This window comes from Herpailurus yagouaroundi, unplaced genomic scaffold (assembly GCF_014898765.1).
Source record: "Herpailurus yagouaroundi ecotype Mexico unplaced genomic scaffold, PumYag 196, whole genome shotgun sequence".
Classification (NCBI taxonomy): domain Eukaryota; kingdom Metazoa; phylum Chordata; class Mammalia; order Carnivora; family Felidae; genus Herpailurus; species Herpailurus yagouaroundi.
In genome coordinates, this window is record NW_024412427.1 from 1,050,994 (window position 1) to 1,071,653 (window position 20,660).

The following is a 20,660-nucleotide window of genomic DNA, read 5'->3' on the forward strand; positions in this document are numbered from 1 at the left end:
CTCTCTCCTCTGCGCTTCTCTCTCCGAGGCTTTTTCATTCCCCGGGGCCGGGCACCCTCACCAAACCGGAATGGTGGACACAGGCAGCCCAGACATTCACCCTCACCTCCCCAGAAACTGCACAGAAACTGGGCGGCTCCCCCAACAACTCCAGTGGGAATAGCCCTAGGGCAGGCTCTGACTGGTTCGGCGCGGGTGGTGGGGCTTTGGGGGTAGCCACGGGGGAAGGGTGCCGCCGAGCCCTGTGGCTAAGGGGTGGAGCCTGTGAGCAATCGAAGGGTTTTGTGGATCAGGGGCCTTGGGCAGACAGCCAACCCCTCGTCCTCCTGAAAGACGTCCCCCCAATTTCCTTGTGTGCAGGTGGAGGGTCTGGCACTTGGGGCTCCGCAAGGCCCTTGTCCCACTGCAGGCTGCCTGGGTCGCCTTCTCTCAGCCTGTCCCAACCAGCTGTGGCCAGCTGCTAACCCAGCTCCTCCTGTGCGGTTCCCCGGCCCTTGCTGCTGCGGGTCTGACGCACCGCTGGCTCGTGTCCTCGCTGCTTTACCCTCCGGGACCCTCGGCCACAGTGGCCACTGTCTGCGGCCTCCTGGTCTTCCTGGTCCTGGGCTTGGTGCCCCCCGCGCGCTGCCTGTTTGCACTCAGCGTCCCCACCCTGAGCACGGAGCAGGGCCGCCGCCTGCTCCTGTCCTGGAGCACCGCCACCCTGGCCGTCGCCGTGGTGCCCAACGTCTTGGCCAACGTGGGCGCGGCCGGGCAGGTGCTGAGATGTGTCACAGAGGGCTCCCTGGAAAGCCTGCTCAACACCACTCACCGGCTGCACACAGCGTCCGGGGCTCTGGGCCCCGCTGGCCAAGCAGGCGGCCGGGGCTTGACCCTCCAGGCCCAGGGCAATGGCTCTGTATTCCTGCTTCACATGCTCAGGGTCACTCAGCAGGTGCTGGAGGACTTCTCTGGCCTGGAGTCCCTGGTCCGGGCGGCCGTGCTGGGGACCCAGCAGGTGGTCGCGGGGCTCTTTGTGCTGGGCCTCCTCGTGGACTCCGGCTGGTACCTCCACCGCTACCTGACGGACCTGCGGTTTGACAATATCTACGCCACACGACAACTGGCTTTGCAGCTGGCCGAGGCCCAGGCCACACACCTGGTGGCCTCCCCACCAGCCTGGCTGCTCTGGGCCGCCCGGCCGAGGCTGTCCCAGGGGGAGCTGCTGAGCTGTCTCCTGAGGCTGGGACTGCTCACCCTGCCCCTGATGGCCACAGCTGTGATGGTGGCTACAGACCACGTGGCCTTTCTCCTGGCTCAGGCAGCCGTGGACTGGGCGCAGAAACTGCCTGCCGTGCCCACCACGCTCACGGTCAAGTATGATGTAAGTAGGGCGATGGGAAGAGAGGACTAGAGTCCTCTAGGAAGCCCCCTCGGAAGGGCTAGGGTGTGTTAACCATTTGATCTGCGACTGAATTTTATTTGCCTTCGAGTCCCAGCCCTTGGAGAAGCTACGGGAACCTGGGGCATTCACAGGCTCCTGTAATTCCCACCACAGCCTGATGCACTGGGTTCCATTTTCACCCCGAGGACAGGAGAGGACACAGATACCTAGAGGCTTTAAAATAATTCTATGCCCAAGGTCACTCTTTTCTTACGTGGCAGCAAGTCCTAGTCTCTTTTTCCTCACTTGGACAAAGTGGATCAGTCCCCCTCACCCCACAAGGTTATTGTGAGTCTTAACAAGTGGTAGTTTGTAAAAGTACCCAGGCGCTCCAGGCCACACAGGAGGGGGTTGACAAATAGCGGCTATCATTAAAAGCTGACGACTGTATATATTGAATGATCTAGGCCAGGAGCCCGCCAACTATGGCCCACGGGCCAAACTCTGCTGGCTTCCTGTTTTTGTAAATTAAGTTTTATTGGAACATAACCGTGCCATTTGTTTACGTGTTTGCTGTGGCTTTTCGACAAAGTTGATAATTGAATCAAGGACTGTATGATCTGTGTATGATCTAAAATAGTTACCATTTTAATAGTAACATATAAAATATTTAACCATTGGATATATTTATTATCCGATCAAGATTTGTGGTTTTCAATCTTTTGCCAAAAATCTTTTTTTTTTTTTTTTTTAATGATGAGATCTCACACAAAACTCCACTGCATAAAACCAAAGTTCAGACTCTGAGTGAATAATATTAATGGCTAATATTTATTAAGTACTTATTATATCCTAAGAAAGTGCTTTCTCAAACTGCATGAAATCAATGTAATCAACTTGGGAGGTTATGGCCACTTTTTTTTTAAATGAAATCAAATAGACTAGAAATTTATGAGAGTATATTTTAAAGGATAAGGTTGAGGTTTTGTTTTATGACATTTTTCTCTGATCACAATACAATCTGTGCTTGCAAGGTGCTCTGAAACGCGTTTCATATGGGAAGGGGGGGGTCACAGTAAAGAAATGTATCAGGCAAGGTCCCGAGGGTGGCACCTGAGTTACCTTATTTCATCAAATCCAAGATGTCATTGATTGCAAATCACATCATCATTTTTATGTGTCATTAGGAAAGAAAATGCTGCCAATCAAACCAAGACGCAATGCCTTCTTATCATTTAGAATTAAAAAATATATACTTATTTATTTTGAGAGAGAGGGAGAGTGGGGGTGGGGCAGAGAGAGACAGAATCCCAAGCTCGATCCCAAGAACCATGAGATCGTGACCTGAGCTGAAAAGAGTCGGATGCTTAACTGACTGAGCCACTCAGGCACCTCTTATCATTTAGAATTTTAATTGTATTCATATAAAATAGTTCACTTCTTATTTCACATAGACTTATCTTTTCTCAGGTATGGAAAAAAAGAAAAGCGGTGGATTCATTTTGTGACGTTTTCCTAAAACGTCCTTCCATTCAAGCCTGACTCCTCTGAATGGCTCTGCTTGAGTTCTCAGCGTCTGTGGGTTTTCACCTAATATTACTGGCCTCTGTGCCTTCGAGAGCTGGTGATGCCCCACTATCATTTCCAGCATTTTCCTCCGCCCACTCTGCAAGCTTTCTTGCTGGCACCCTCTGGCCCTCTCACAAAGCGTGAAATGGCACAACTGCGGAACGGGGTTACAAGTCCCATTGCTTGAAAGACACATCTTGATCTCAGAGAGGTTAAAATGTGGGGGGAGAAATGAATCCCCAAACCGACAAAATGTGATAGCTCACTGTTCCTGGCCGAGAAGTTGGCCCTGGGCAGACCAGGATCCAACCCAAGAAGTCTGGCTCCAAAGGTCAGATGGTTAACCTCTGACCTCCCTGCCTCCCCGTGCTGTGCTCCAACATACCCCAAGGGAATTGTAGAGCTTAGGAATAGGCTCAGGGTGTTGGCACTCCCCTTGGCTGGGACTGATCCCCGGGCTGGCCACATGTAACACTAGGGGACCTTAGATTTCCCATCTTTTGTCTTTTTTTTTTTTTTTTTTAGTGTTTATTTGTTTATTTTTTAAAGACAGAGCATGAGTGGGGGAAGGGCAGAGAGAGAGCGAGACACAGAATCCGAAGCAGGCTCCAGGCTAGGAGCCCTCAGCACAGAGCCCGATGCGGGGCTCGAACCCACGAACCGGGAGATCATGACCTGAGCCGAAGCGGACGCCCAACTGTCTGAGTCACCCGGGCGCCCCAGGTTTCCCATCTTTTCAGCAAGGCTCGTTCTGGGCTCAAGCTCATAGGATTGCCCATATTTGATGAAAAAGACGTCTAAAATATTCGCTAGAGGGCTTAGCAAAGAGTAAATGACCAAAGCTCCCGTTTGTTTTCCTTAAAGTATTCTGCTCAGAAAGTAATAATGAAAACAGCATTTGTACGGTGCTTTTTGTTTGTCGAAAAGCCTGCCTCAGACTCCCCATCTCATCTGGCCGTCCTCCACCCCCAGGAGGCTGCCTTACTTAGTTCTGCGCCCATTTTGCAGATGAGGACAAGCCTGCACGAGTGGCGGGAGACAGGGGATGGCTGGAGCGTCGGTTGACTTGGCCTTTTTCTCCTCTTTCGAGGCCACGTACACGGTCCTGGGTTTCGTCCCCTTTCTCTTCAACCAGCCGCCTCCGGAGAGCCCCTTCCTCTCTGCTCACAGGTCCTTCCAGTGGGAGCTCCGCCTCACCTCCCAGGGCTGCCGGCTGCTGCCCGCGCAGCGCCCCCAGGCGGCCGCCCCCCTGGCTGCCGGCGCCCTGCAGCTGGCGGCCTGCGCCACCGTCCTGCTGGAGACCTACGCCCGGCGCCTGCGGCACACCGTCGCCGCTTCCTTCTTCTCGGCCCAGGAGGCCAGGAGGGCCCGCCACCTTCACGCCCGGCTCCAGCGCAGATACGACAGGCGCCGAGGCCAGCAGCTGCCCCCGCAGACCCCCTCCTGCTCCTGACACCCGGGCCTGCCAGCACCCGCCCCGGCCTGCATGCTGGAAGAGAACAGAGAGCAGTAAGGCAGAGGGGAAGCAGCGCGGGAGCCGCACAGACCTTGGTCCTTGCTGTGTGACCTTGGGTAGATTGCTTCGCCTCTCTGAGCCTCAGTTTCTATGCCTGCCTAATGACTGCGTAATAACAACCCATGTGACCTACTTTCCACGGACGGGGGCGGGGGGGGGGGGCGGAGGAATGTGGGAAGGGAGGAATTCGATACTGGGTGTAAAAAAGCCTCGAGAAGCAGTAAAGCATTCTGCACAGTGACCCACGAGGAAGTGCAGAGACAGCCCCACGTTCCTCCAGACCAGCTGGGGATCAGTGAAGGCTCTCACCTGCATCAGGGGCCTCCGACTGGCAGATGGAAACTTTGCCTAGCGAGATGTGCCCTAATGCTCCCGGAACTTATTTATACGTGCCCCGAGTCTTCTGAGGTTTAGCAGCCTAACATTTTCTGGATTTTCTAAATGAAGTATTTATTAAATCCTAAATTAGATTATGTTGCTCCTTTGTTTCAAAGTCCTTGGGGGATTTCCCGACCAGGCTGGCCAGCGTTTAACAAATAAAAATACACGATACCTGGGTCCATTTGAATTTCAGACAAATAACAAATACGGGTTTAGTGTAAGTACGTCCTTGGGACATTCTTATACTGAACATACTTGTACTAAACCTGCGTTTGCTGCTTATCTGAAATTCAAATTGAACTGAGTTATCCATATTTTATCTGGCAACTGTGTCCCCATCCAGGTTCTAGTAAAACCCCAGCTCCCTCCCCTGTGGGCTTGGTATTATTCCCTGTTTTCCCCTCCAGGTCATTCTCTGCCCTTCTCTTTCCCAGGAATCAAAACTCTGTGAATTGCATCACCCCGGCTCCCTTGGCCTCTGACTTCTAGTCGGGCTCAGCCAGTGGGAGTCACTGGCAGGCCATCCAGAGGGGGAGAGGAGACAGATGTCAGGGTATTCATTCCTGCAGCCCTCTGGGCTGTTTGGCAGGGATGGCATTCCATTACCAGCAGCCACAGCTCCTGTCTGGCTGGGGGGCCCCTCGTCGGTGGCTAGAGATCCCCCTGGGTTCTGAAGGGGCACAGCTTCCAGGGTTGCTGGTTTCTGAAGGCCTCACCATCCTTCTTCCCTTTACCAAGTCCCCGCCTCTGTACCTTCCTCAAACTCTCTTTAGTTTCTCCCTTTGAGACCACCGACCCTTTCCTGCCAGGAAATTGATGTGTCCTGGGTCACAAAGCCCTGCTCAAGCCAGCCTCTCCCTCCTTCCCTCTGCCCCCCGGCTGCCTGGACTTCAGCTCCTCAGACACAGCAGGCTGGCTTGCACCTCAGGGCAATGCCCTTGCTGTTCCCACATCCTGGAACACGCTTCCTTCACGTCTTGGCATGGACCGTTTCTTTGCATCCTTTGGGGATTGCCTCAAACGTCACCTCCTCGGGAAAGCCCTCCCTGACCACGCTACCTAATATTGCCTTATCCCAGCCAGTCTCACTCCATCACAGGAGTGGGCAAGCTACTATCTGTGAGCCAATTCTGGCCTGCTGCCTGGTTTTGTGACCAGAATTTTATTGGAACATTGTCACACCCATTAGTTTGAGTACTGCCTCTGGCTGCTTCTGCCCTGATGGCAGATTTGAGCAGTCGAGATCGGGACTGCGTGGCTCACAAAGCCGGAAATATGTACTACCTGGCTCTTTAACTAAAAGGTTTGCTGACCCCTGATCTATCATATCAAATTGTTTCCTCTTCTCCATAAACACCCTCATCGATATTCTTTACTATCTTACGTATCCATTTAGAGATTTAGCTACCTCCTTGTTTGTTCCTTGCCGTGTGTTTCATGTCGCCCCGCAAGAGTGTAGACATCATACGATGTGTCTGGTGCTCCAGGGTATTTCCAGTTCCTAACGCAGTGCCTGGTGCAGAGTAAGCACTCGGTAAACATCAGTTCAACGACCAGGTATCTGGAGGTGGGACTGCGCCGCCCCCTCTGGTCTCAGCTCCTTTTCCTGAAGATTTGGGGCTTGCAGCAGGGAATGCTCAGGCCCTGGAGGCAGCCCGCGTTGCACCAAAATTTGTGGCCAAAGGGGAAATGGACAGAGCAGTTGAAAAAGAGTTCCCCAGGCAAGTGTTTGGACTTAAACAGCCAGCGTGCGCTGTGAGTCACCAACCGGGGTTAGCTGAGCCCCCACTCTTGCCATTTTGTCACCCACTCCCCAAAGGGAGTTGTGCTCATCACCGAGGGCCATCGTTGGCCTCACGCGACACCCTGCCCCAACGCAGCTCCGTTCCCACAAAGCTGCCTCGTGGCTTATTTAGGCAGTGGCTCACCCACACGTTTTTTTTTTTTTTTTAAACTGCACAACTAATCCGCGAATCCTCGTCCTTACAAAAATTAGAGTGGTACAGATAATAATAGCTAGTGTCTGTTGGGTGCTTATGATGTGCTGGGAGCGTGCACAGAGATGCCCGCAATCCGCTCTCACGAGTCGGCGTGGGCTGGCTCTAACATGCCGTTAGATGTGCCCCAAACTCTGTGAAAAGCTTGATGTACATAACCTTATTTAAACCTCACAAAAGTGTATGAGATAGATGGTATTATTCTTATCCTTCTTTTAGAGGTGGAGAAACCGCATTCAGAAAGTTTCGGTGTTTTGCACAAAGTCACACAGCTAGTAAGCTGCAGAGACAGAATTTAAAGCCAGGTAGTCTGGCTTCCAGAGCCCCCCTTCTATACCAAAAGCTCTCTGAGGCAGGCAAAGGGGTCATCATCATGCCCATTTTACAGATAAGAAACCTGAGGTTCAGAGAGGATTATGGGATTTTCCCCGAGTCATGAATGCTAATGTTGACCTTTCTCCTACCCAGGGAAGAATCCAAACTTCAAAGAGGAGAGTTGAGGAAGGGGGAGTGCTAATTTCCCTTGACCCCAGCAGTGGGGAGCCCTGGGGTCTCAGGGTTGGAAACTTGGCAATATCAGAAGCCCTCTGCTGGCTGCCACAGGCCCAGCTTTGGGGATGCGCAGCCAAGAGGGAAAGGTTCCAGGTCAGAAGTTCAAGTCCCCTGCTGCTCCCTCTCACTGCCCACCTGGAAATGCCCACGTGACCCTGGAAATGAGTTCGAGCGCTGACTTCCAATCCCCACTCTGGCACTTGCTGGCTCCATTATTAAGAGGAAGGAAAACAAAATCAAAATATCTCTACACTGGGAGACAGAGTCCCTGACCTCTAATCTCTTCACTTAACACCCACCTTGTTGTAGGGTAGGTGTTCTTGGTTATTTACGGCTGTGAAGCAAACTACCCTCAAGGCTAGGGACGTAAAACAAAGATCTATTATTAGCTCACAGAGTCCTGTGGGTTAACTGCACTCCCGCTTGTGGTTTCTTGCATGGGTGCAGGTGGAGGGGGACAGGGGCTGGGGCCATTTCCAATGGCGTCTGCGCTCAGTGTCTGGGGCCACGGGGCTCGTTAGGTGTCCTGGACAGAGCATCCTTGAAAGTCTTACCGGAAAATTGGGGCTCTGGGGGGCCAGAAGCAGCATCTGCCAGGCCAGTTAGGAGCCGCGCTGGAACCGGCCAGCATCGCTTCTACCAAAAGAATCCCAGACTAGAGGGAGTGGAGAAATGGACCCCGCCTCTTGACTCTTGCAAAAGAGTACGTGGGACACCTCCCTGCGGCACCCTTGGAAAACCCAGTCCCCTACTGCGGAGCAGGGGAAGCCAGGGGACCCCTCTGGCTTTCAAGGAGCAGAAGCTTTCCTGAATTCGGCTGGCAAGGACTGTCGGGGGGAGGCTGTCTATCCACTTGCGTTCTCCAGATGCTACTCTGGGCAAAAAGGGAAGGACAAATGAGGATAATCTCTGTAACATGGCAATGTTATTTTGAGTCAGCCAGAGACACGTGCAAATCTCAGCTCTCATGGGGTGATTTTGAGACACCCCATCGCCTCTTCGGGCCCCTGGCTCTTCACTCGCCGTCTGAAGGAAGCCAAGGTGGTGGAAGCAGTCTGGGAAGCTGCAGGACCACAGACCCACGCCGGGCCCCGAGGCGGGGGCTTCCTCAGGCAGCGAAAACCCAGAGAGGAAAAGGGTTTCCTCTTGGTCACAGCACTGCCACCATCTGGCGGCAGAGGGCGCCCGTGCACACGGCCAACGCGTGCCCCGCGGGCGGAGGCCACAGGGCTTCCTAGGCACCTGGGGGCAACGTCACCCAGCCTCCTTCCTCTGTAGGTGCTTGGAGCAGACCTCATCTGGGAGCTCTTCCCTGACACTGGCGTGGATGGGTGCTCCCCATTTCCTTCACCCAAGGTGGGAAGCACAGGAGGTGAGAAAGCAGCGTAGAGCAAGAAATTTGAGGCACTCACTGAGGGTCACGTGTCTGTAGGATCTCTCTCTGTCTCTCTCCGTCTCTGTCTCTTTCCCTCTCCCCCTCCCCCTCCCTCTAGAACTGGTTACAGAAGATTGCAACCTTCCCAGAAGTGCCCCCAGCAGCAGCCATTCATGACTCATTAACTAGAATTAGCCACTTGTGCATTCCAGCGCAGTCACTGGTGAAGGGTTGGGATTACCAAGACTGGGTGAGATGTTTTTCACATGGTGGGTCACCAACTGTGGATCAGGAACCAGATTGGCAGATTGTAACCAGTATTTCTTTTTTAAAAAAAAAAAGTGAAATAGACTAGGAAAAACCAGCATACATTGCTATAGTAAGTATAAGCATAATTTTGTAGACCTTGTTTCACCGTGTGTGTGTGTGTGTGTGTGTGTGTGTGTGTGCTGGGATGCTATACGAAATGTATTTTTTTGTGTGTGTGTGGGTACTGGGAGAAAAAGAAAACTGGTGTCTTACATTAATTGTTTGGAATGGGGTTGGTGATGAACCAGAATGACCATTCCAGTGGCTCTGCTGACGTGTCACTTTCCTGGGGACGCATTCCCTGAATCCTGTACCCAAGCCTCACTGCAGACTAGACATGAACTTAGTGGCATAAACCAACAACCCATGTAATAATGCTCGTGGATTGGGTTAAGAATTTGAACAGGACAGTGGGGATGGCTCGTCTTCGCTCCGTGATGTCTTGGGCCTCAGCTGGAGTGACTCAAAGGGCCGGAGGCTGGAATCTGGGGGCTTCACTGACATGTCTGAAGTCTGAGCTGGGATGTCCCATCTGGACTGTTGAGCAAAGTACCTACAGGTGGCTGCTTCTGTGGCTTGGACCTCTCATAGCATCTGGGTTCTGAGAAGGAGCATCCCAAGAGCAAGCATCCAGGAATGAGTGTTTCAGGAGAATCAAGCGGAAGCCAGTGGCTTTTTATGACCTATTCTCAAAGTCACATAGCACTGCTTAGGTCATGCCCTATCTGTTGAAGAAGTCCCAAGTCCACCTAGATCCGAGGGAAGGGAACATAAACCCTACCTCTCATGGAAGCAATGACAAACAATCTGGACCATTATGAAAGACCTCTACAATGGGGGGCCCCTGGGTGGCTCAGTTGGCTAAGTGTCTGACTTTTGATCTCAACTCGGGTCATGATCTCACAGTTCGTGAGATCGACCCCTGCTTCGGTCTCCACACTGACAGCACAGAACCTGCTTGGGATTCTCTCTCTCCTTCTTTCTCTGCCCCTCCCCATCCCCACATAAATAAGTAAACTTTAAAAACTCATTTCTAAAAACAAAAAACAAAACACCTCTACAATGTGTCTAGGCCCATAGCAATATTTGTTGAATGACTGAGTGAATGGAGCCTCTATTTCCCCATCGGTTGGCATGACCTTCGCTCCCACCCTAGGAACCACATGCCCACGACTGGGGGCATCTGGGCTGGGCACTGAGCTGAGGAAATCATGTACAAAGTACAGAGGCTCCAAGGCCGGAAGGTGCTTTCCACGGCTGCCGTCAGAAATCACCACAGGCTGAGGGGCTTAAAATAACAGAAGCTTATTCTCTCACAGTTTTTGGAGGCTGGAAGTCTGCAGTCTAGGTGTCAATGCTCCCTCTGAGAGAGGGAGAGGCCTTGCTCCCTCTGAAGGGTCAAGGGAAGAATATTTCCTTGGCTCTCCTAGCTACTTCCTTGGCTGTAGCCGTAGTGCCCGAAGAAGACCTCGTACATTGGATTTAGGACCACCCTGGTCCAGGATGACCTCACCTTAACTAATTATATGTGCAAAGACCCGATTGCCAAATAAGGGCACGTTCTGGGGTGCTGGGGAGACATGAACTTTGGGGGGACACTATTCAACCATCACACCTGATAAGCCGGATAGAAATATAGAGGCTCTGGCTGAGTAAGAGGGAGAGGTGGGGAGGTGTCGCTTCGTGCAGGGCACTCTAGGGCTCACAGAAGGCGTTTGGGCTCATTTTAGGTGCAAAAGGATGCCGTTGAAGGGTTGTAAGCAGGGGAATGGCTTACATTTTTAAGAGATCACTTGATTCTGTATGACGAGGCTGTAGAGCGAGGGGCAAGAACGTAGTGGAGGTCCACTATGGGAATTGGGATGGGTCCACAATGGCAGTTGTCCCACCAAGAGGTTAGAGACGGAGGAAAGTGCTGGAAGAGGTCGTGGTGGTGAAAGGTGGATTAATGTGAGGTGTGTTTTGGAGGTTGAATCGAGGGATTCGCTTACGTATTGGATGTCAGCAGTGAGGGAGAGAGAGAAATAATTCCTGAATATTTGCTTTCAGCGACTGGCGCCTTCACTAAGATGCCTTTGCTAAGGCGAAGAAGACTGGAGATGGACAAGGTAGGGCGCGGGAAAATGAAGAGCTCCGCTTGAGATGTACTTAGTTCATTGTCAGGTACTGCCCTTGGCTGTCAGCAACTGAGCAGCTCAGTTAGGCAGGAGAGAGAACTGAGCTGGCAGACTTAGAGGGCAAGAAGCCCAAGGAACCACTTGCATTTAATAGGGCTAAAAGGATTGCTCTGGACCACAGCCAGGGAGGACTGCCGCTCTCTGGACTGGGAAGGAGGAACCCTGGGCTTCACTGGCACTTGGTACCCTGGAAAGAGCTGAGTAAGGGACCGCTGGGGTTGGGGTGGGGACAAGGGGAGTGGGGTCCTGCTTCCTGCTTGGCCCCCACCTGCATCACATTGGAGACCATTCCTCTCTGGACCTCAACGTCCTCATCTATAAAATGGGACCAATAATGCCTGCGTAGCCAGTGTGGGAAATAAAGATAATGAATATAAGACACACAGCACCACGTCTGACCCTGAGTAGGATGCTTTGCTATTGTTACTGCTGAAGATCCCAGAGAAGAGTATAGTGCCGAGAGGTGGAGCGTGTGTGTGTTTGGGGGTGGGTGGGGGGTGGGGAAGGATAAGAATGGAGATTCTGCAGCCAAACCACTGGGCTAAAATGCTAGCAGCGACCCCCCCCCCACTAACCTATGTTAGTCATTTAACCTCTCTAAGCCTCAGTTTCTTTGTCTGCGAAGTGGGGATCTAATAATAACGTCCCAAGAGGATATTGTGATTATAGAATGAATTAATATGCGTAAAGCACACAGAGCATCACCAGGCAGAGTTGTAGGAGCTTCATATACCCTAGCATCATTCCTTATAAAGACTGACAGTGGGGGATGTCTTGCTGGTGCTCCCAAGATACTGTCCTGCCAAGTTCCCCATCATTCATTTCTTGTCCATTTATCAGATCGGTAGACTGAGAGTTTGGGGTCGTACATAAGGCAGGGGGGAGGATACATGTTAACATAACTGTCATCACTTAATATATTCACCCCCTGCCCCAGTCGAGCCACAGCTAAGCACTTGGCATGGATTTTTTTCCTCTGTCACTCATGTAAGCCTCCCAGATGAAGAAATCATTTTTAAAGAGCATAACCGATGGGTTGGAAGCAGCAGACAATCCCACGGCATCTGCTCTGTGCGGGCACCGTGCTAGACTTCCTGGAAAGCAGCCCTTTCATGAAGCTTAGTGGGTTCCACCTTCAGGAAGAAACAAGTTCTTTCTTTCATTCAACTACCATTACGCACCTTTTCTGCAGCGGACACAGAGCTAAGGATTCCTAACTGGTTTGTGCCTCGTGAGTGGCACAGTCTTAGAGATGGGAGAGATCCTTGTGAGGGTGGGGCACACCCGCCAAGAATTTCCAGATCTTCTGCTGGGGGGAAGAAAGGAAGACTAGGGGGGCGCCTGGGTGGCTCAGTCGGTTAAGCGTCCAACTTCGGCTCAGGTCATGCTCTCACAGTTCGTGGATTCAAGCCCCACATGGGGCCTCTGTGCTGACAGCTCAGAGCCTGGAGCCTGCTTCGGATTCTGTGTCTCCTTCTCTCTCTGTTCCTCCCTCACTCATGCTCTGTCTCTCTCTCTCTCCTTCAACAATAAATTAAAAAAAAAAACATTAAAAAAAGAAGAAGACTAGGAAAGGGTAGCAGGAGAAAGTGAAAAGTAACCAGTTTAGGAGGAGAGGGGATCAACCCAGGTCTAGATGGGCAAATACCTTCCCTTCCCCCCAGGTCTAGGCCTCCGCTGGCCGTTTGTCAATAGCAGGGCTGAGGTTTCTGCTGGCAGAAACAAGATAGGATTTCTGGATTGAGTCCAGAAACCAATGGGTGGCCGACTCCTCCCCCAGTGCCCAGTGGAGCTGCCCTGTAGAGGAGAGAAAGAGGGGAGGGAGTGAATGCCCAGGCCAAAGGCGCGGGAGCAGGGGGCTTAAAGCATCCTTCCTCCCCTCCCCCCCCCCCCACCGGACCTTGCATCTCCCAGACCCCAAGTGTCCGTGGTGCGGTGCCAGGAGCCGGTGGGAAAGAACGGGTGCTGAGCTCGGTCAACCAGCATCAGCCCAGCGGTATCCGTGGAGAGAGCCGACGCGGGGTGGTGGCGGAAAGCCGAGCCAAGAGAAAGTCCAGCTAGGCGAAGACCCAACACCACACACCGCGCCTCGTTGACGGGACACCCCAGATCGGAGTCCTGAGACCCGCGAACCTAGAGAGCGGAGGGAAGACCCGAGAGGGCTGCCGCAGTCGGTCCTGTGGGAGGCGGCGTCTGGGCGCCCAGTGCCCTCCTGGAGCGCCACGCTAGTCTGCGAAGCGCCCCTGCAGCAAACCTCACCCCGGGAAAGATCGCGCCAGTTCAGGCTTAAAAGTCGTCTTGGCCACGTTCCTGCTCCTGATTCCTCGGAGTCCTCAGCTTCCTGAGCGGCGACAGTGAGACCCTGCACGGAGCTGAGAAACCTGTTCGGCCGGAGACAGCTGCCGGACCCCCAACTTGCCGCTAGGAGAGCGCCTCCAGATCGCCGGAGGGCACCTTTGCAGCCGGGGTGATCCCCCCAACTCGCCACTGCCTTCGGGGTGCAGGGCGGACCCGCGCGCATGGAGGACCACACCGAGCACCCTGAGCGAGCGAACGCGTCGAGCCTGGGCGCCTTGCCCCAGCCTCCGCCGGCTGTTCAAGCGGTGACCTTGACCCTGGTGCCTCTCGTGTGCGCCATGGGTGTGGCCGGCAACGCCATGGTGGTCCTGGTGGTACTCCGGGGCCGTCACATGGTCACGCCCACCAACTGTTACTTGGTGAGCCTGGCCGCGGCGGACCTGCTGGTGCTCCTGGCGGCCGGAGTGCCCACCGTCGCCGAGGCGGCGTCCGCCCGCGTTTGGGTCTTCGGCCACGCAGGCTGCCTGGGCATCACCTACCTGCAGTACGTGGGCATCAACACGTCCACGGGCTCCATCGCCGCGTTCACGGTGGAGCGCTACCTCGCCATCTGCCGCCCGCTGCGCGCCCAAACTCTGTGCACCGTGGCGCGGGCCAAGCGCATCGCGGCTTTGGTGTGGCTGGGCACCAGCGCCTACTGCGTGCTCTGGCTCTTCCTGGTGGACACACGCGAGACCGCGTACGCCGACGGCGTGCAGGTGCAGTGCGGCTACCGCGTGTCGCGCTCTCTCTACCTGCCCGTCTACTTCCTGGACTTCGCGCTCTTCTACGCGCTGCCCCTGGGCCTGGCCACCGTGTTCTACGTGCTCATAGCGCGCGTCCTCTTCGCGCGGCCGCTGCCTCCTGCGCACCCGGGGCACTGGGGCTCTGCGCACCAGGGCAGCCCCGCGGGCCACCAGCGCTTCTCCTGCAGGGGCAAGAAAGGCGCCCTCGACTCCCGGAAGCAGGTGGGGACCTCCGTCTTCCTGGAAACCCTTGTACTGAGCCAGCAGATGGAATGGATGGGAGCTTGGGCCCTTTTGGAGTCAAATTCCTCAAGTATACACCCCTGCCGTGCCACTTACTAGGCTTACTTTTGAAGCTCTCACTTCTCCCTTTCTGAGCCTCACTTTCCTCTTCTGTCATATGGGGTGATGACAGCGCCGACCACATTGGGGTGTCCCGAGAAATGGGATGAACCATGTGAAGTCTGGAGCCCATTTGAAGCCACATCACAAAGCAAATGTTCGGTCAGTGCTGGCTATTATTCAACTTGCACAACCAGTGGCTGGCCCCCACGGTGGTATTCTCCTAATGATGGGGAGACCGAGACTCAGACAGGGGAAGTGACTTTCCCGAGTCCACGCCACAGCTAACACTAGAGCTGCCTGGATGGCCTCGGGGAGCCAGACAGACCAGATGGGGATGGATTGGGGTGAGGTCAGCAGAGACCCAGCACTTATGGAGCACCTGCTGTATGCCTGGTTCTGTGATCATTCCTGAAATTATCCCTTGTTTGGAGGCTTAACACCCATTGTTATAGATAAGGAAACAGGCTCAGAGGGGACAAGGGAGTGAGGTGACACCTGGAGGCACCTGAGGTGAGAACCCAAGTGTCCAGGCTCCTTATGTCCTCTACCCATACTCCAGCAGTGTGGCCTCCCAAGGGTATTCAAGGACTGCAGGTGGGAGGAGGGCTCCCAAGCCCCACCGTCTTAATCCTCAGGCTTCCGCCCATACCCTCGGCTTGAGGAGGAGGGGGGAGGCTACCTCACTCTGCTGAGTCACTCCTGAGCCCCGGAGGACCATCCGTGTCCTCTCCCTGCCTCCCCCCCACCCCGGGGTGGGTGCACTGTGGGGGGCTCTTACAGCCACCTCAAACACGGTGGTCTTTAGAGGAAAGGGGGGCAGGACACAGGCTAAACTGGTGTGGACCTTTAGCTCTGGCTGTAGGCCCATCATGACCTGAGGCTCCAGACAGAGGCCCCTCCTTCCCTCCCCCCACTCACCTACTTCTCCATTTACTACTTTCCTGCTCAGCCTGAAAGGGCTGGGCTCAAGCTCCCCGCTAGCCTATGCTTTAGATGAAACTTTTGCTAGTACAAATAGTACTCCAGACCTGGGTGGGTTCTTTCTGGCCCCCAGCTTTGTTAACATCTTGCCGCGTGGCCTTGGGTAAGTCACTTAACTTCTCTAAGCCTTGATTTTCAACCCTGTAAAATTATTAGAATTATAGGAGTGAATTCCAAATCTGGCACATAGTAAGTGTTCAATATAGGGTACCTGTTATTACCCTGTTGTTGGCACATGAATGTCTTTTTTGACAGTGGGCAGTCTAAGGACTGAGCATTCTTTGATGCCCAAGAGAGCCCTTGCAGAATGCCACCTACGACAGCAAGAGGGAAGGTGCCTCCCATGAAAGCAGAATGTCTAGGACAGCAGGGTGGGGAATACTATTGCTGATAATAGTAACTATATTATTACTATATACATCCCCAATTATTGGGGACTTGCTATGTGCCAGGCACTTTACACAACTTAGCCTGTTGAGTTTTTGGTAACAACTCCAAGGCGTATAGACTGTTACCATCTCAGTTTGACAGACGAGGAAACTGAGCCACAGAGGGGCAGTCCCTGGGTACAGAACTGGTAAGTGCTAGAACCAAGATTTGAACCCAGGCAGCCTGGCTCCAAAGCCCACACACGGGCATCCAGTGTGTATCACCTAAATGAACCTAAAATGGAGTAGAATTAAATCTGAATCCGGTAAAACCAGGAGCCGAGACTGTCTAGGGAATTCCTGAGATTTTGGGTTCCTGGGGACTATCACAGCCCTGAAGTCTACTGATTTAGTCAGGGCCAGGCCTCGTTGCAGAGGTCGCATATAGGGACTACATTCCTGGGCTCTGAGAAGCAAGCTTAAGCCCAGCAGTGCCTGGCTCTGAACCCCATGCACTTGTACGGGAAGGAACAGAGGCTATGTCCACAGCAGCAGTCAGCCACAGGGCATTTATCGCCTTCCCGGCACTATTCTGTGTTCCTTACCTGGGTTCACTCCTCTAATCCTCACCTGTGATGACAGCAGTAGATTCATGAATCTGCTGCCAGTGTAGATGGTGACCCATCCAAGGGCTTTGGGGGTGGATTGGGGTGGTGGCTCCCCAGCGAAAAGGACTCGAGCAGGGCCTGCAGGGGTGCACAGCAGTTTCCTAGCTGGGAATGGAATTGAATTGGTGGGGAGGCGGGGGGCGAGGCATGAGGGCACAGTTTGGCAAAGGCCCGGATGTTCTTTGGGCTTTCTCCTCTTGCAACCCTGCAGAGAGGCCTGGAACTTGGGATTCTCCCTTGTGTCCCTTTTTTTCCTGTCCTACCTGGCAGGTCACCAAGATGCTGGCTGTGGTGGTGGTGGTTTTTGCTCTGCTGTGGCTGCCCTACCGCACCCTGGTGGTGGTGAATTCCTTCCTGAGCCCGCCCTACCTCAACCTTGGCTTCCTTCTCTTCTGCCGGCTTTGCATCTATCTGAACAGCGCGGTCAACCCCGTCATCTACGCCCTTATGTCCCAGCGCTTCCGGGAGGCCTTCCGAGGACTATTTCAGTGCCAGCTGGCCCGGCCCAAGCTCCCGCCCCAGGAGGCCACCCCTGTGTACTACAGTGTCATCAAAGACTGTCCCCAGATCAGACTGGGCTCTTAGAGGGAACCAGGGAGCATGATGTGCAGATAGGATCCTGGCACCTGAGGGCAAGGCCCACTACTTTATTTCTACTGAGGAGGGAGCGGTGGAGGAGGGAGTGGCGTCCAGGGCTGTTTAGCAGAGGTGCGCAGGTTGTGCACTTTACAACCCTGGGGGTCACCGTTCACATCACAGCCTAGATTTGTATATTTAGTAAAACAATTTCCCAGTTTAATAAATAGACAAATCTAAGCGGGAGGCACCTTTTTATAATTTACACAAAGGCACTCGAGGGCCTAGAGGCAGCCTGGGTGGGTCAACATTTGCAGAGACTGAGTAGGGTAGGAGCTATTACCGGGGATCTCTTGGGAATCTGTGGGTCCTCTTCCCAAAAATGCAGAGAGCCTTCCCCCACCCAAGGATAAACCCCAGACGCTGCCTCCCTCTGAATGGTGACATGTGACTTTGTCAGGGACCTGCTCCACACAGGGCAGCCTGCTGGGCATTACAGATACTACGGCGAGGATGCCAGCAGGGCCCCTGCTCTCGGGAGCTCCCAGTCTAACGGGGAGGGAGGAAGGACATGTCCATCCTGGCACTGGAGTCCTGGCTGATGTGCCCAAGGAGGCAGCCAAGTGGGTGCTGGAGACATCTGTCTTGTTTCAACTGGGCCTGAGCCCTCTGGTCTGTGGCCTGGGTCCAGGCTTCTAGGACCACCCAGCCTGGTAGTGCAGGGAAGGAGGACAGGGAAGGACTTCTAGAACCAGCCTTACCACAGGCAGGGGCTCCAGGACTTCATTTAAGGGAATGTGGGACGTTCCCTCCCCTGCCCCCACCAAATCTACTTATATTTTTTTCTCTATAGGTGCCACCGAGCCACGGTGGGTACTTATTTGAAGTTGTTGAGGATTGTGTTTCCCAGATATACGCATGAGGAGTTAACTGAGTCCCTGAAACTTCAATGTGGATGGGAAGTTCTTGAAAGCTTTTCCTCTAGAAAGGATTTAGGGTGCCAAAGGTTGCAGCACAAAGAAGATAGCATCGACAGGTAGGAAGATAGGGCAGAGATGGTAATTAGGGCAGGGAGGACAGGGGGTTTCTAGGACCTTGGCAAAGCATTGTTAGGGTAAGGTGGTCCCTTTGGGGTCCTCACTCATCGGGCTCAGGAAAAACTCAAAGACATCTCATAGAACAGGTTGGGCTAAGATTTACCGTGTAGGGAGTAAAGTTCAAGTCGAGGGTCAGGGAGAGAAGAAAACGCACAGGTCCCCCCATCCTACCACTACCCCACAGGAATGAGTGAGGGCACAATGATTTACTGGACTCTCAGTGTAAGTGATTGTGTTCTGGGGGAAGGACCCCACACCTATCACTGTCCCTTCTTGTGGGGGAGCATGTGAAAGCAGCCTCATCAATGAAGGGAAGCGACAAACTGGGCACCAGGCAGAAGGGATTGAGGTTGCCTGTGGTTCACCGTTGTCTGGGGACTGCACCTGCTTTTGGGGACACTGGGGACTCCTGCGGAGGAAAGGACCCCTGGTCTCAGGGGAGCTAAGAAGGAGGCACTCCTCTTCAATGACCCAGCTGGCTCGGTACCCAGGCAACCCCGTGAGAACTTTTGGGAGCCACTTTCGGACGACTCTGTACCTGGCAGGATTTTTCTTTGAACATCCCCTACACAATGGCATGGGTGCACCCGGCGGCCGCAGAAGTGGTATTAGGCATTTTATTAGCATCCATTCGCTTTGGTTCTTTGACTTCTGACCACCCTTTCTGTACATGGGAAGTCACCCACGTGTAAATCTTGCTTAGGAAGCAGGGCACTCGCTCCCACTATGAACACCTCAAAAGCCACACACTTGCTTTCTTCACCCCTGGCACGTGGCCGTGAGCCATGTGACTTGGGTTCAGCTAATCAGACGCCCGGGGATTGGAATCTTCAGCAACTGATACAAATGCACGGGGAGAGCATTTTATTTACAATGCGGCAACAGTAACAGTGGTGTCCATTATTCAGTGACGGTGGAGGCAGCCTCAGCAGCGTGACAGCCAAGGCCTGGGGCAGTGGTGGCAGTGGCATCCCCACCAGAGGTAGTTGATTCCTGCCACTCAGCCTACCCTCTTTCTCACCGTATTCTGACTTGGTTCTATGAGCCTCCTGACACCCTCATTAAAAAGTCCCCCTCTTTGCTGATCTGAGTCAATGTGTGTTGCTTGCAACCAGATTTCCTGACTGATCCTGAGGCATTTAACCTCTAACTCTTCTCTGGGCTCTGACAAGCTAAGCCAAGGGGATTCCCTAATTCCGAGATTCTTCTCCAACCGTGTCCTAGCATTTCTACCTGGATGGCATACCCACTAGAGCCAATCTGAATCACGCTCTTCTACCTGGATCGCTTCCACCCCACTCCTGAGCCAAAACCCTGGAGTCAACCCACTTCTGCCCCTTCCTCCCTTCATATCCAAACGGTTACTGATGGTTGTAAGTTTCTGATCATCTCAACTCCCATCTCTTCCTGGACCCCAGCCTCCTCGCCGACCTGCCTTCAGCCTCTCCTGCTCATCTCCATTTCTCCATGGACTGTGCACATCCGAGGGCACCCGCGGGGTGGTCACTATGTACGTGAGCTTCGGGGTCAAACTGGAGCTGGAGTGAGTATTCACCCCACCACTCCCTGAAGTGTGACCTTAGCCAAGTTACTGAGGAGAATGACACCTTGTCCACGTTTGCCCAGGACGGCCCCAGTTTTAGTTTTGAAAGCCCCTGGGAAAGTCCTATGTATATTTATACATTATTAATGATATCTATTTCTACTTAATGTAGGCTTGGTGATCACATCTGTGAAATAAGGCCCCCAGTAGTATTTAATCTGCAGTATTGTTCTGGTGATTGCTATGGGACATAGAAAGTGCTTGCCCTTGGGGCGCCTGGGTGGCGCAGTCGGTTAAGCGTCCGACTTCAGCCAGGTCACGATCTCGCGGTCCGTGAGTTCGAGCCCCGCCTTGGGCTCTGGGCTGATTGATGGCTCAGAGCCTGGAGCCTGTTTCTGATTCTGTGTCTCCCTCTCTCTCTGCCCCTCCCCCACTCATGCTCTGTCTCTCTCTGTCCCAAAAATAAATAAACGTTGAAAAAAAAATTAAAAAAAAAAAAAAAAAAAAGAAAGTGCTTGCCCTTAGTGAGCCTAAAATAAATGCTGTCTACTTAAAACTACCTTCCACACGGCCTTCCATCCTTTTCCCTCCCAAAGCTCCTCGCAATTCGGAATCATACAGCTATTTGAAATGCTATAGCTAGTTGTGGCTGATAAATATTGTGGTCTTCCTCACCCGTTTCTGAATAGACAGATTCCATGAAGGCAGGGGCCATGTCTGTTTTCTTCACTGTTGCTTCTGAGCCTAGAACAGCGCCTGG

The 20,660-nt window shown here is 53.3% G+C and overlaps 2 protein-coding genes across 2 annotated transcripts; both read left to right on the forward strand.

The window, feature by feature from the left end:
* The first annotated feature begins 70 nt into the window (after positions 1-70).
* On the forward strand, positions 71-4,897 carry OCSTAMP (osteoclast stimulatory transmembrane protein). The gene is given in 4 exon segments (XM_040446787.1): positions 71-83; positions 279-1,363; positions 4,023-4,417; positions 4,419-4,897. Coding segments are annotated over 4 exon segments (1,764 nt in total). The 3' UTR covers positions 4,690-4,897.
* Positions 4,898-13,758: 8,861 nt separating this feature from the next.
* LOC121012031 (thyrotropin-releasing hormone receptor-like) lies at positions 13,759-19,442 on the forward strand. Its single transcript, XM_040446788.1, has 2 exons — positions 13,759-14,544; positions 16,955-19,442. The coding sequence occupies exons 1-2, from the start codon at positions 13,759-13,761 to the stop codon at positions 17,267-17,269; spliced, it is 1,101 nt and encodes a 366-aa protein (XP_040302722.1). The 3' UTR covers positions 17,270-19,442.
* The last annotated feature ends 1,218 nt before the right edge of the window (positions 19,443-20,660 follow it).

Coding starts and splice junctions, on each gene's coding strand:
- LOC121012031 (XM_040446788.1), top strand. CDS start 13,759: ATGGAGGACCACACCGAGCACCCTGAGCGAGCGAACGCGTCGAGCCTG. Junction 14,545..16,954: donor CCCTCGACTCCCGGAAGCAG/GTGGGGACCTCC, acceptor CCTACCTGGCAG/GTCACCAAGATGCTGGCTGT.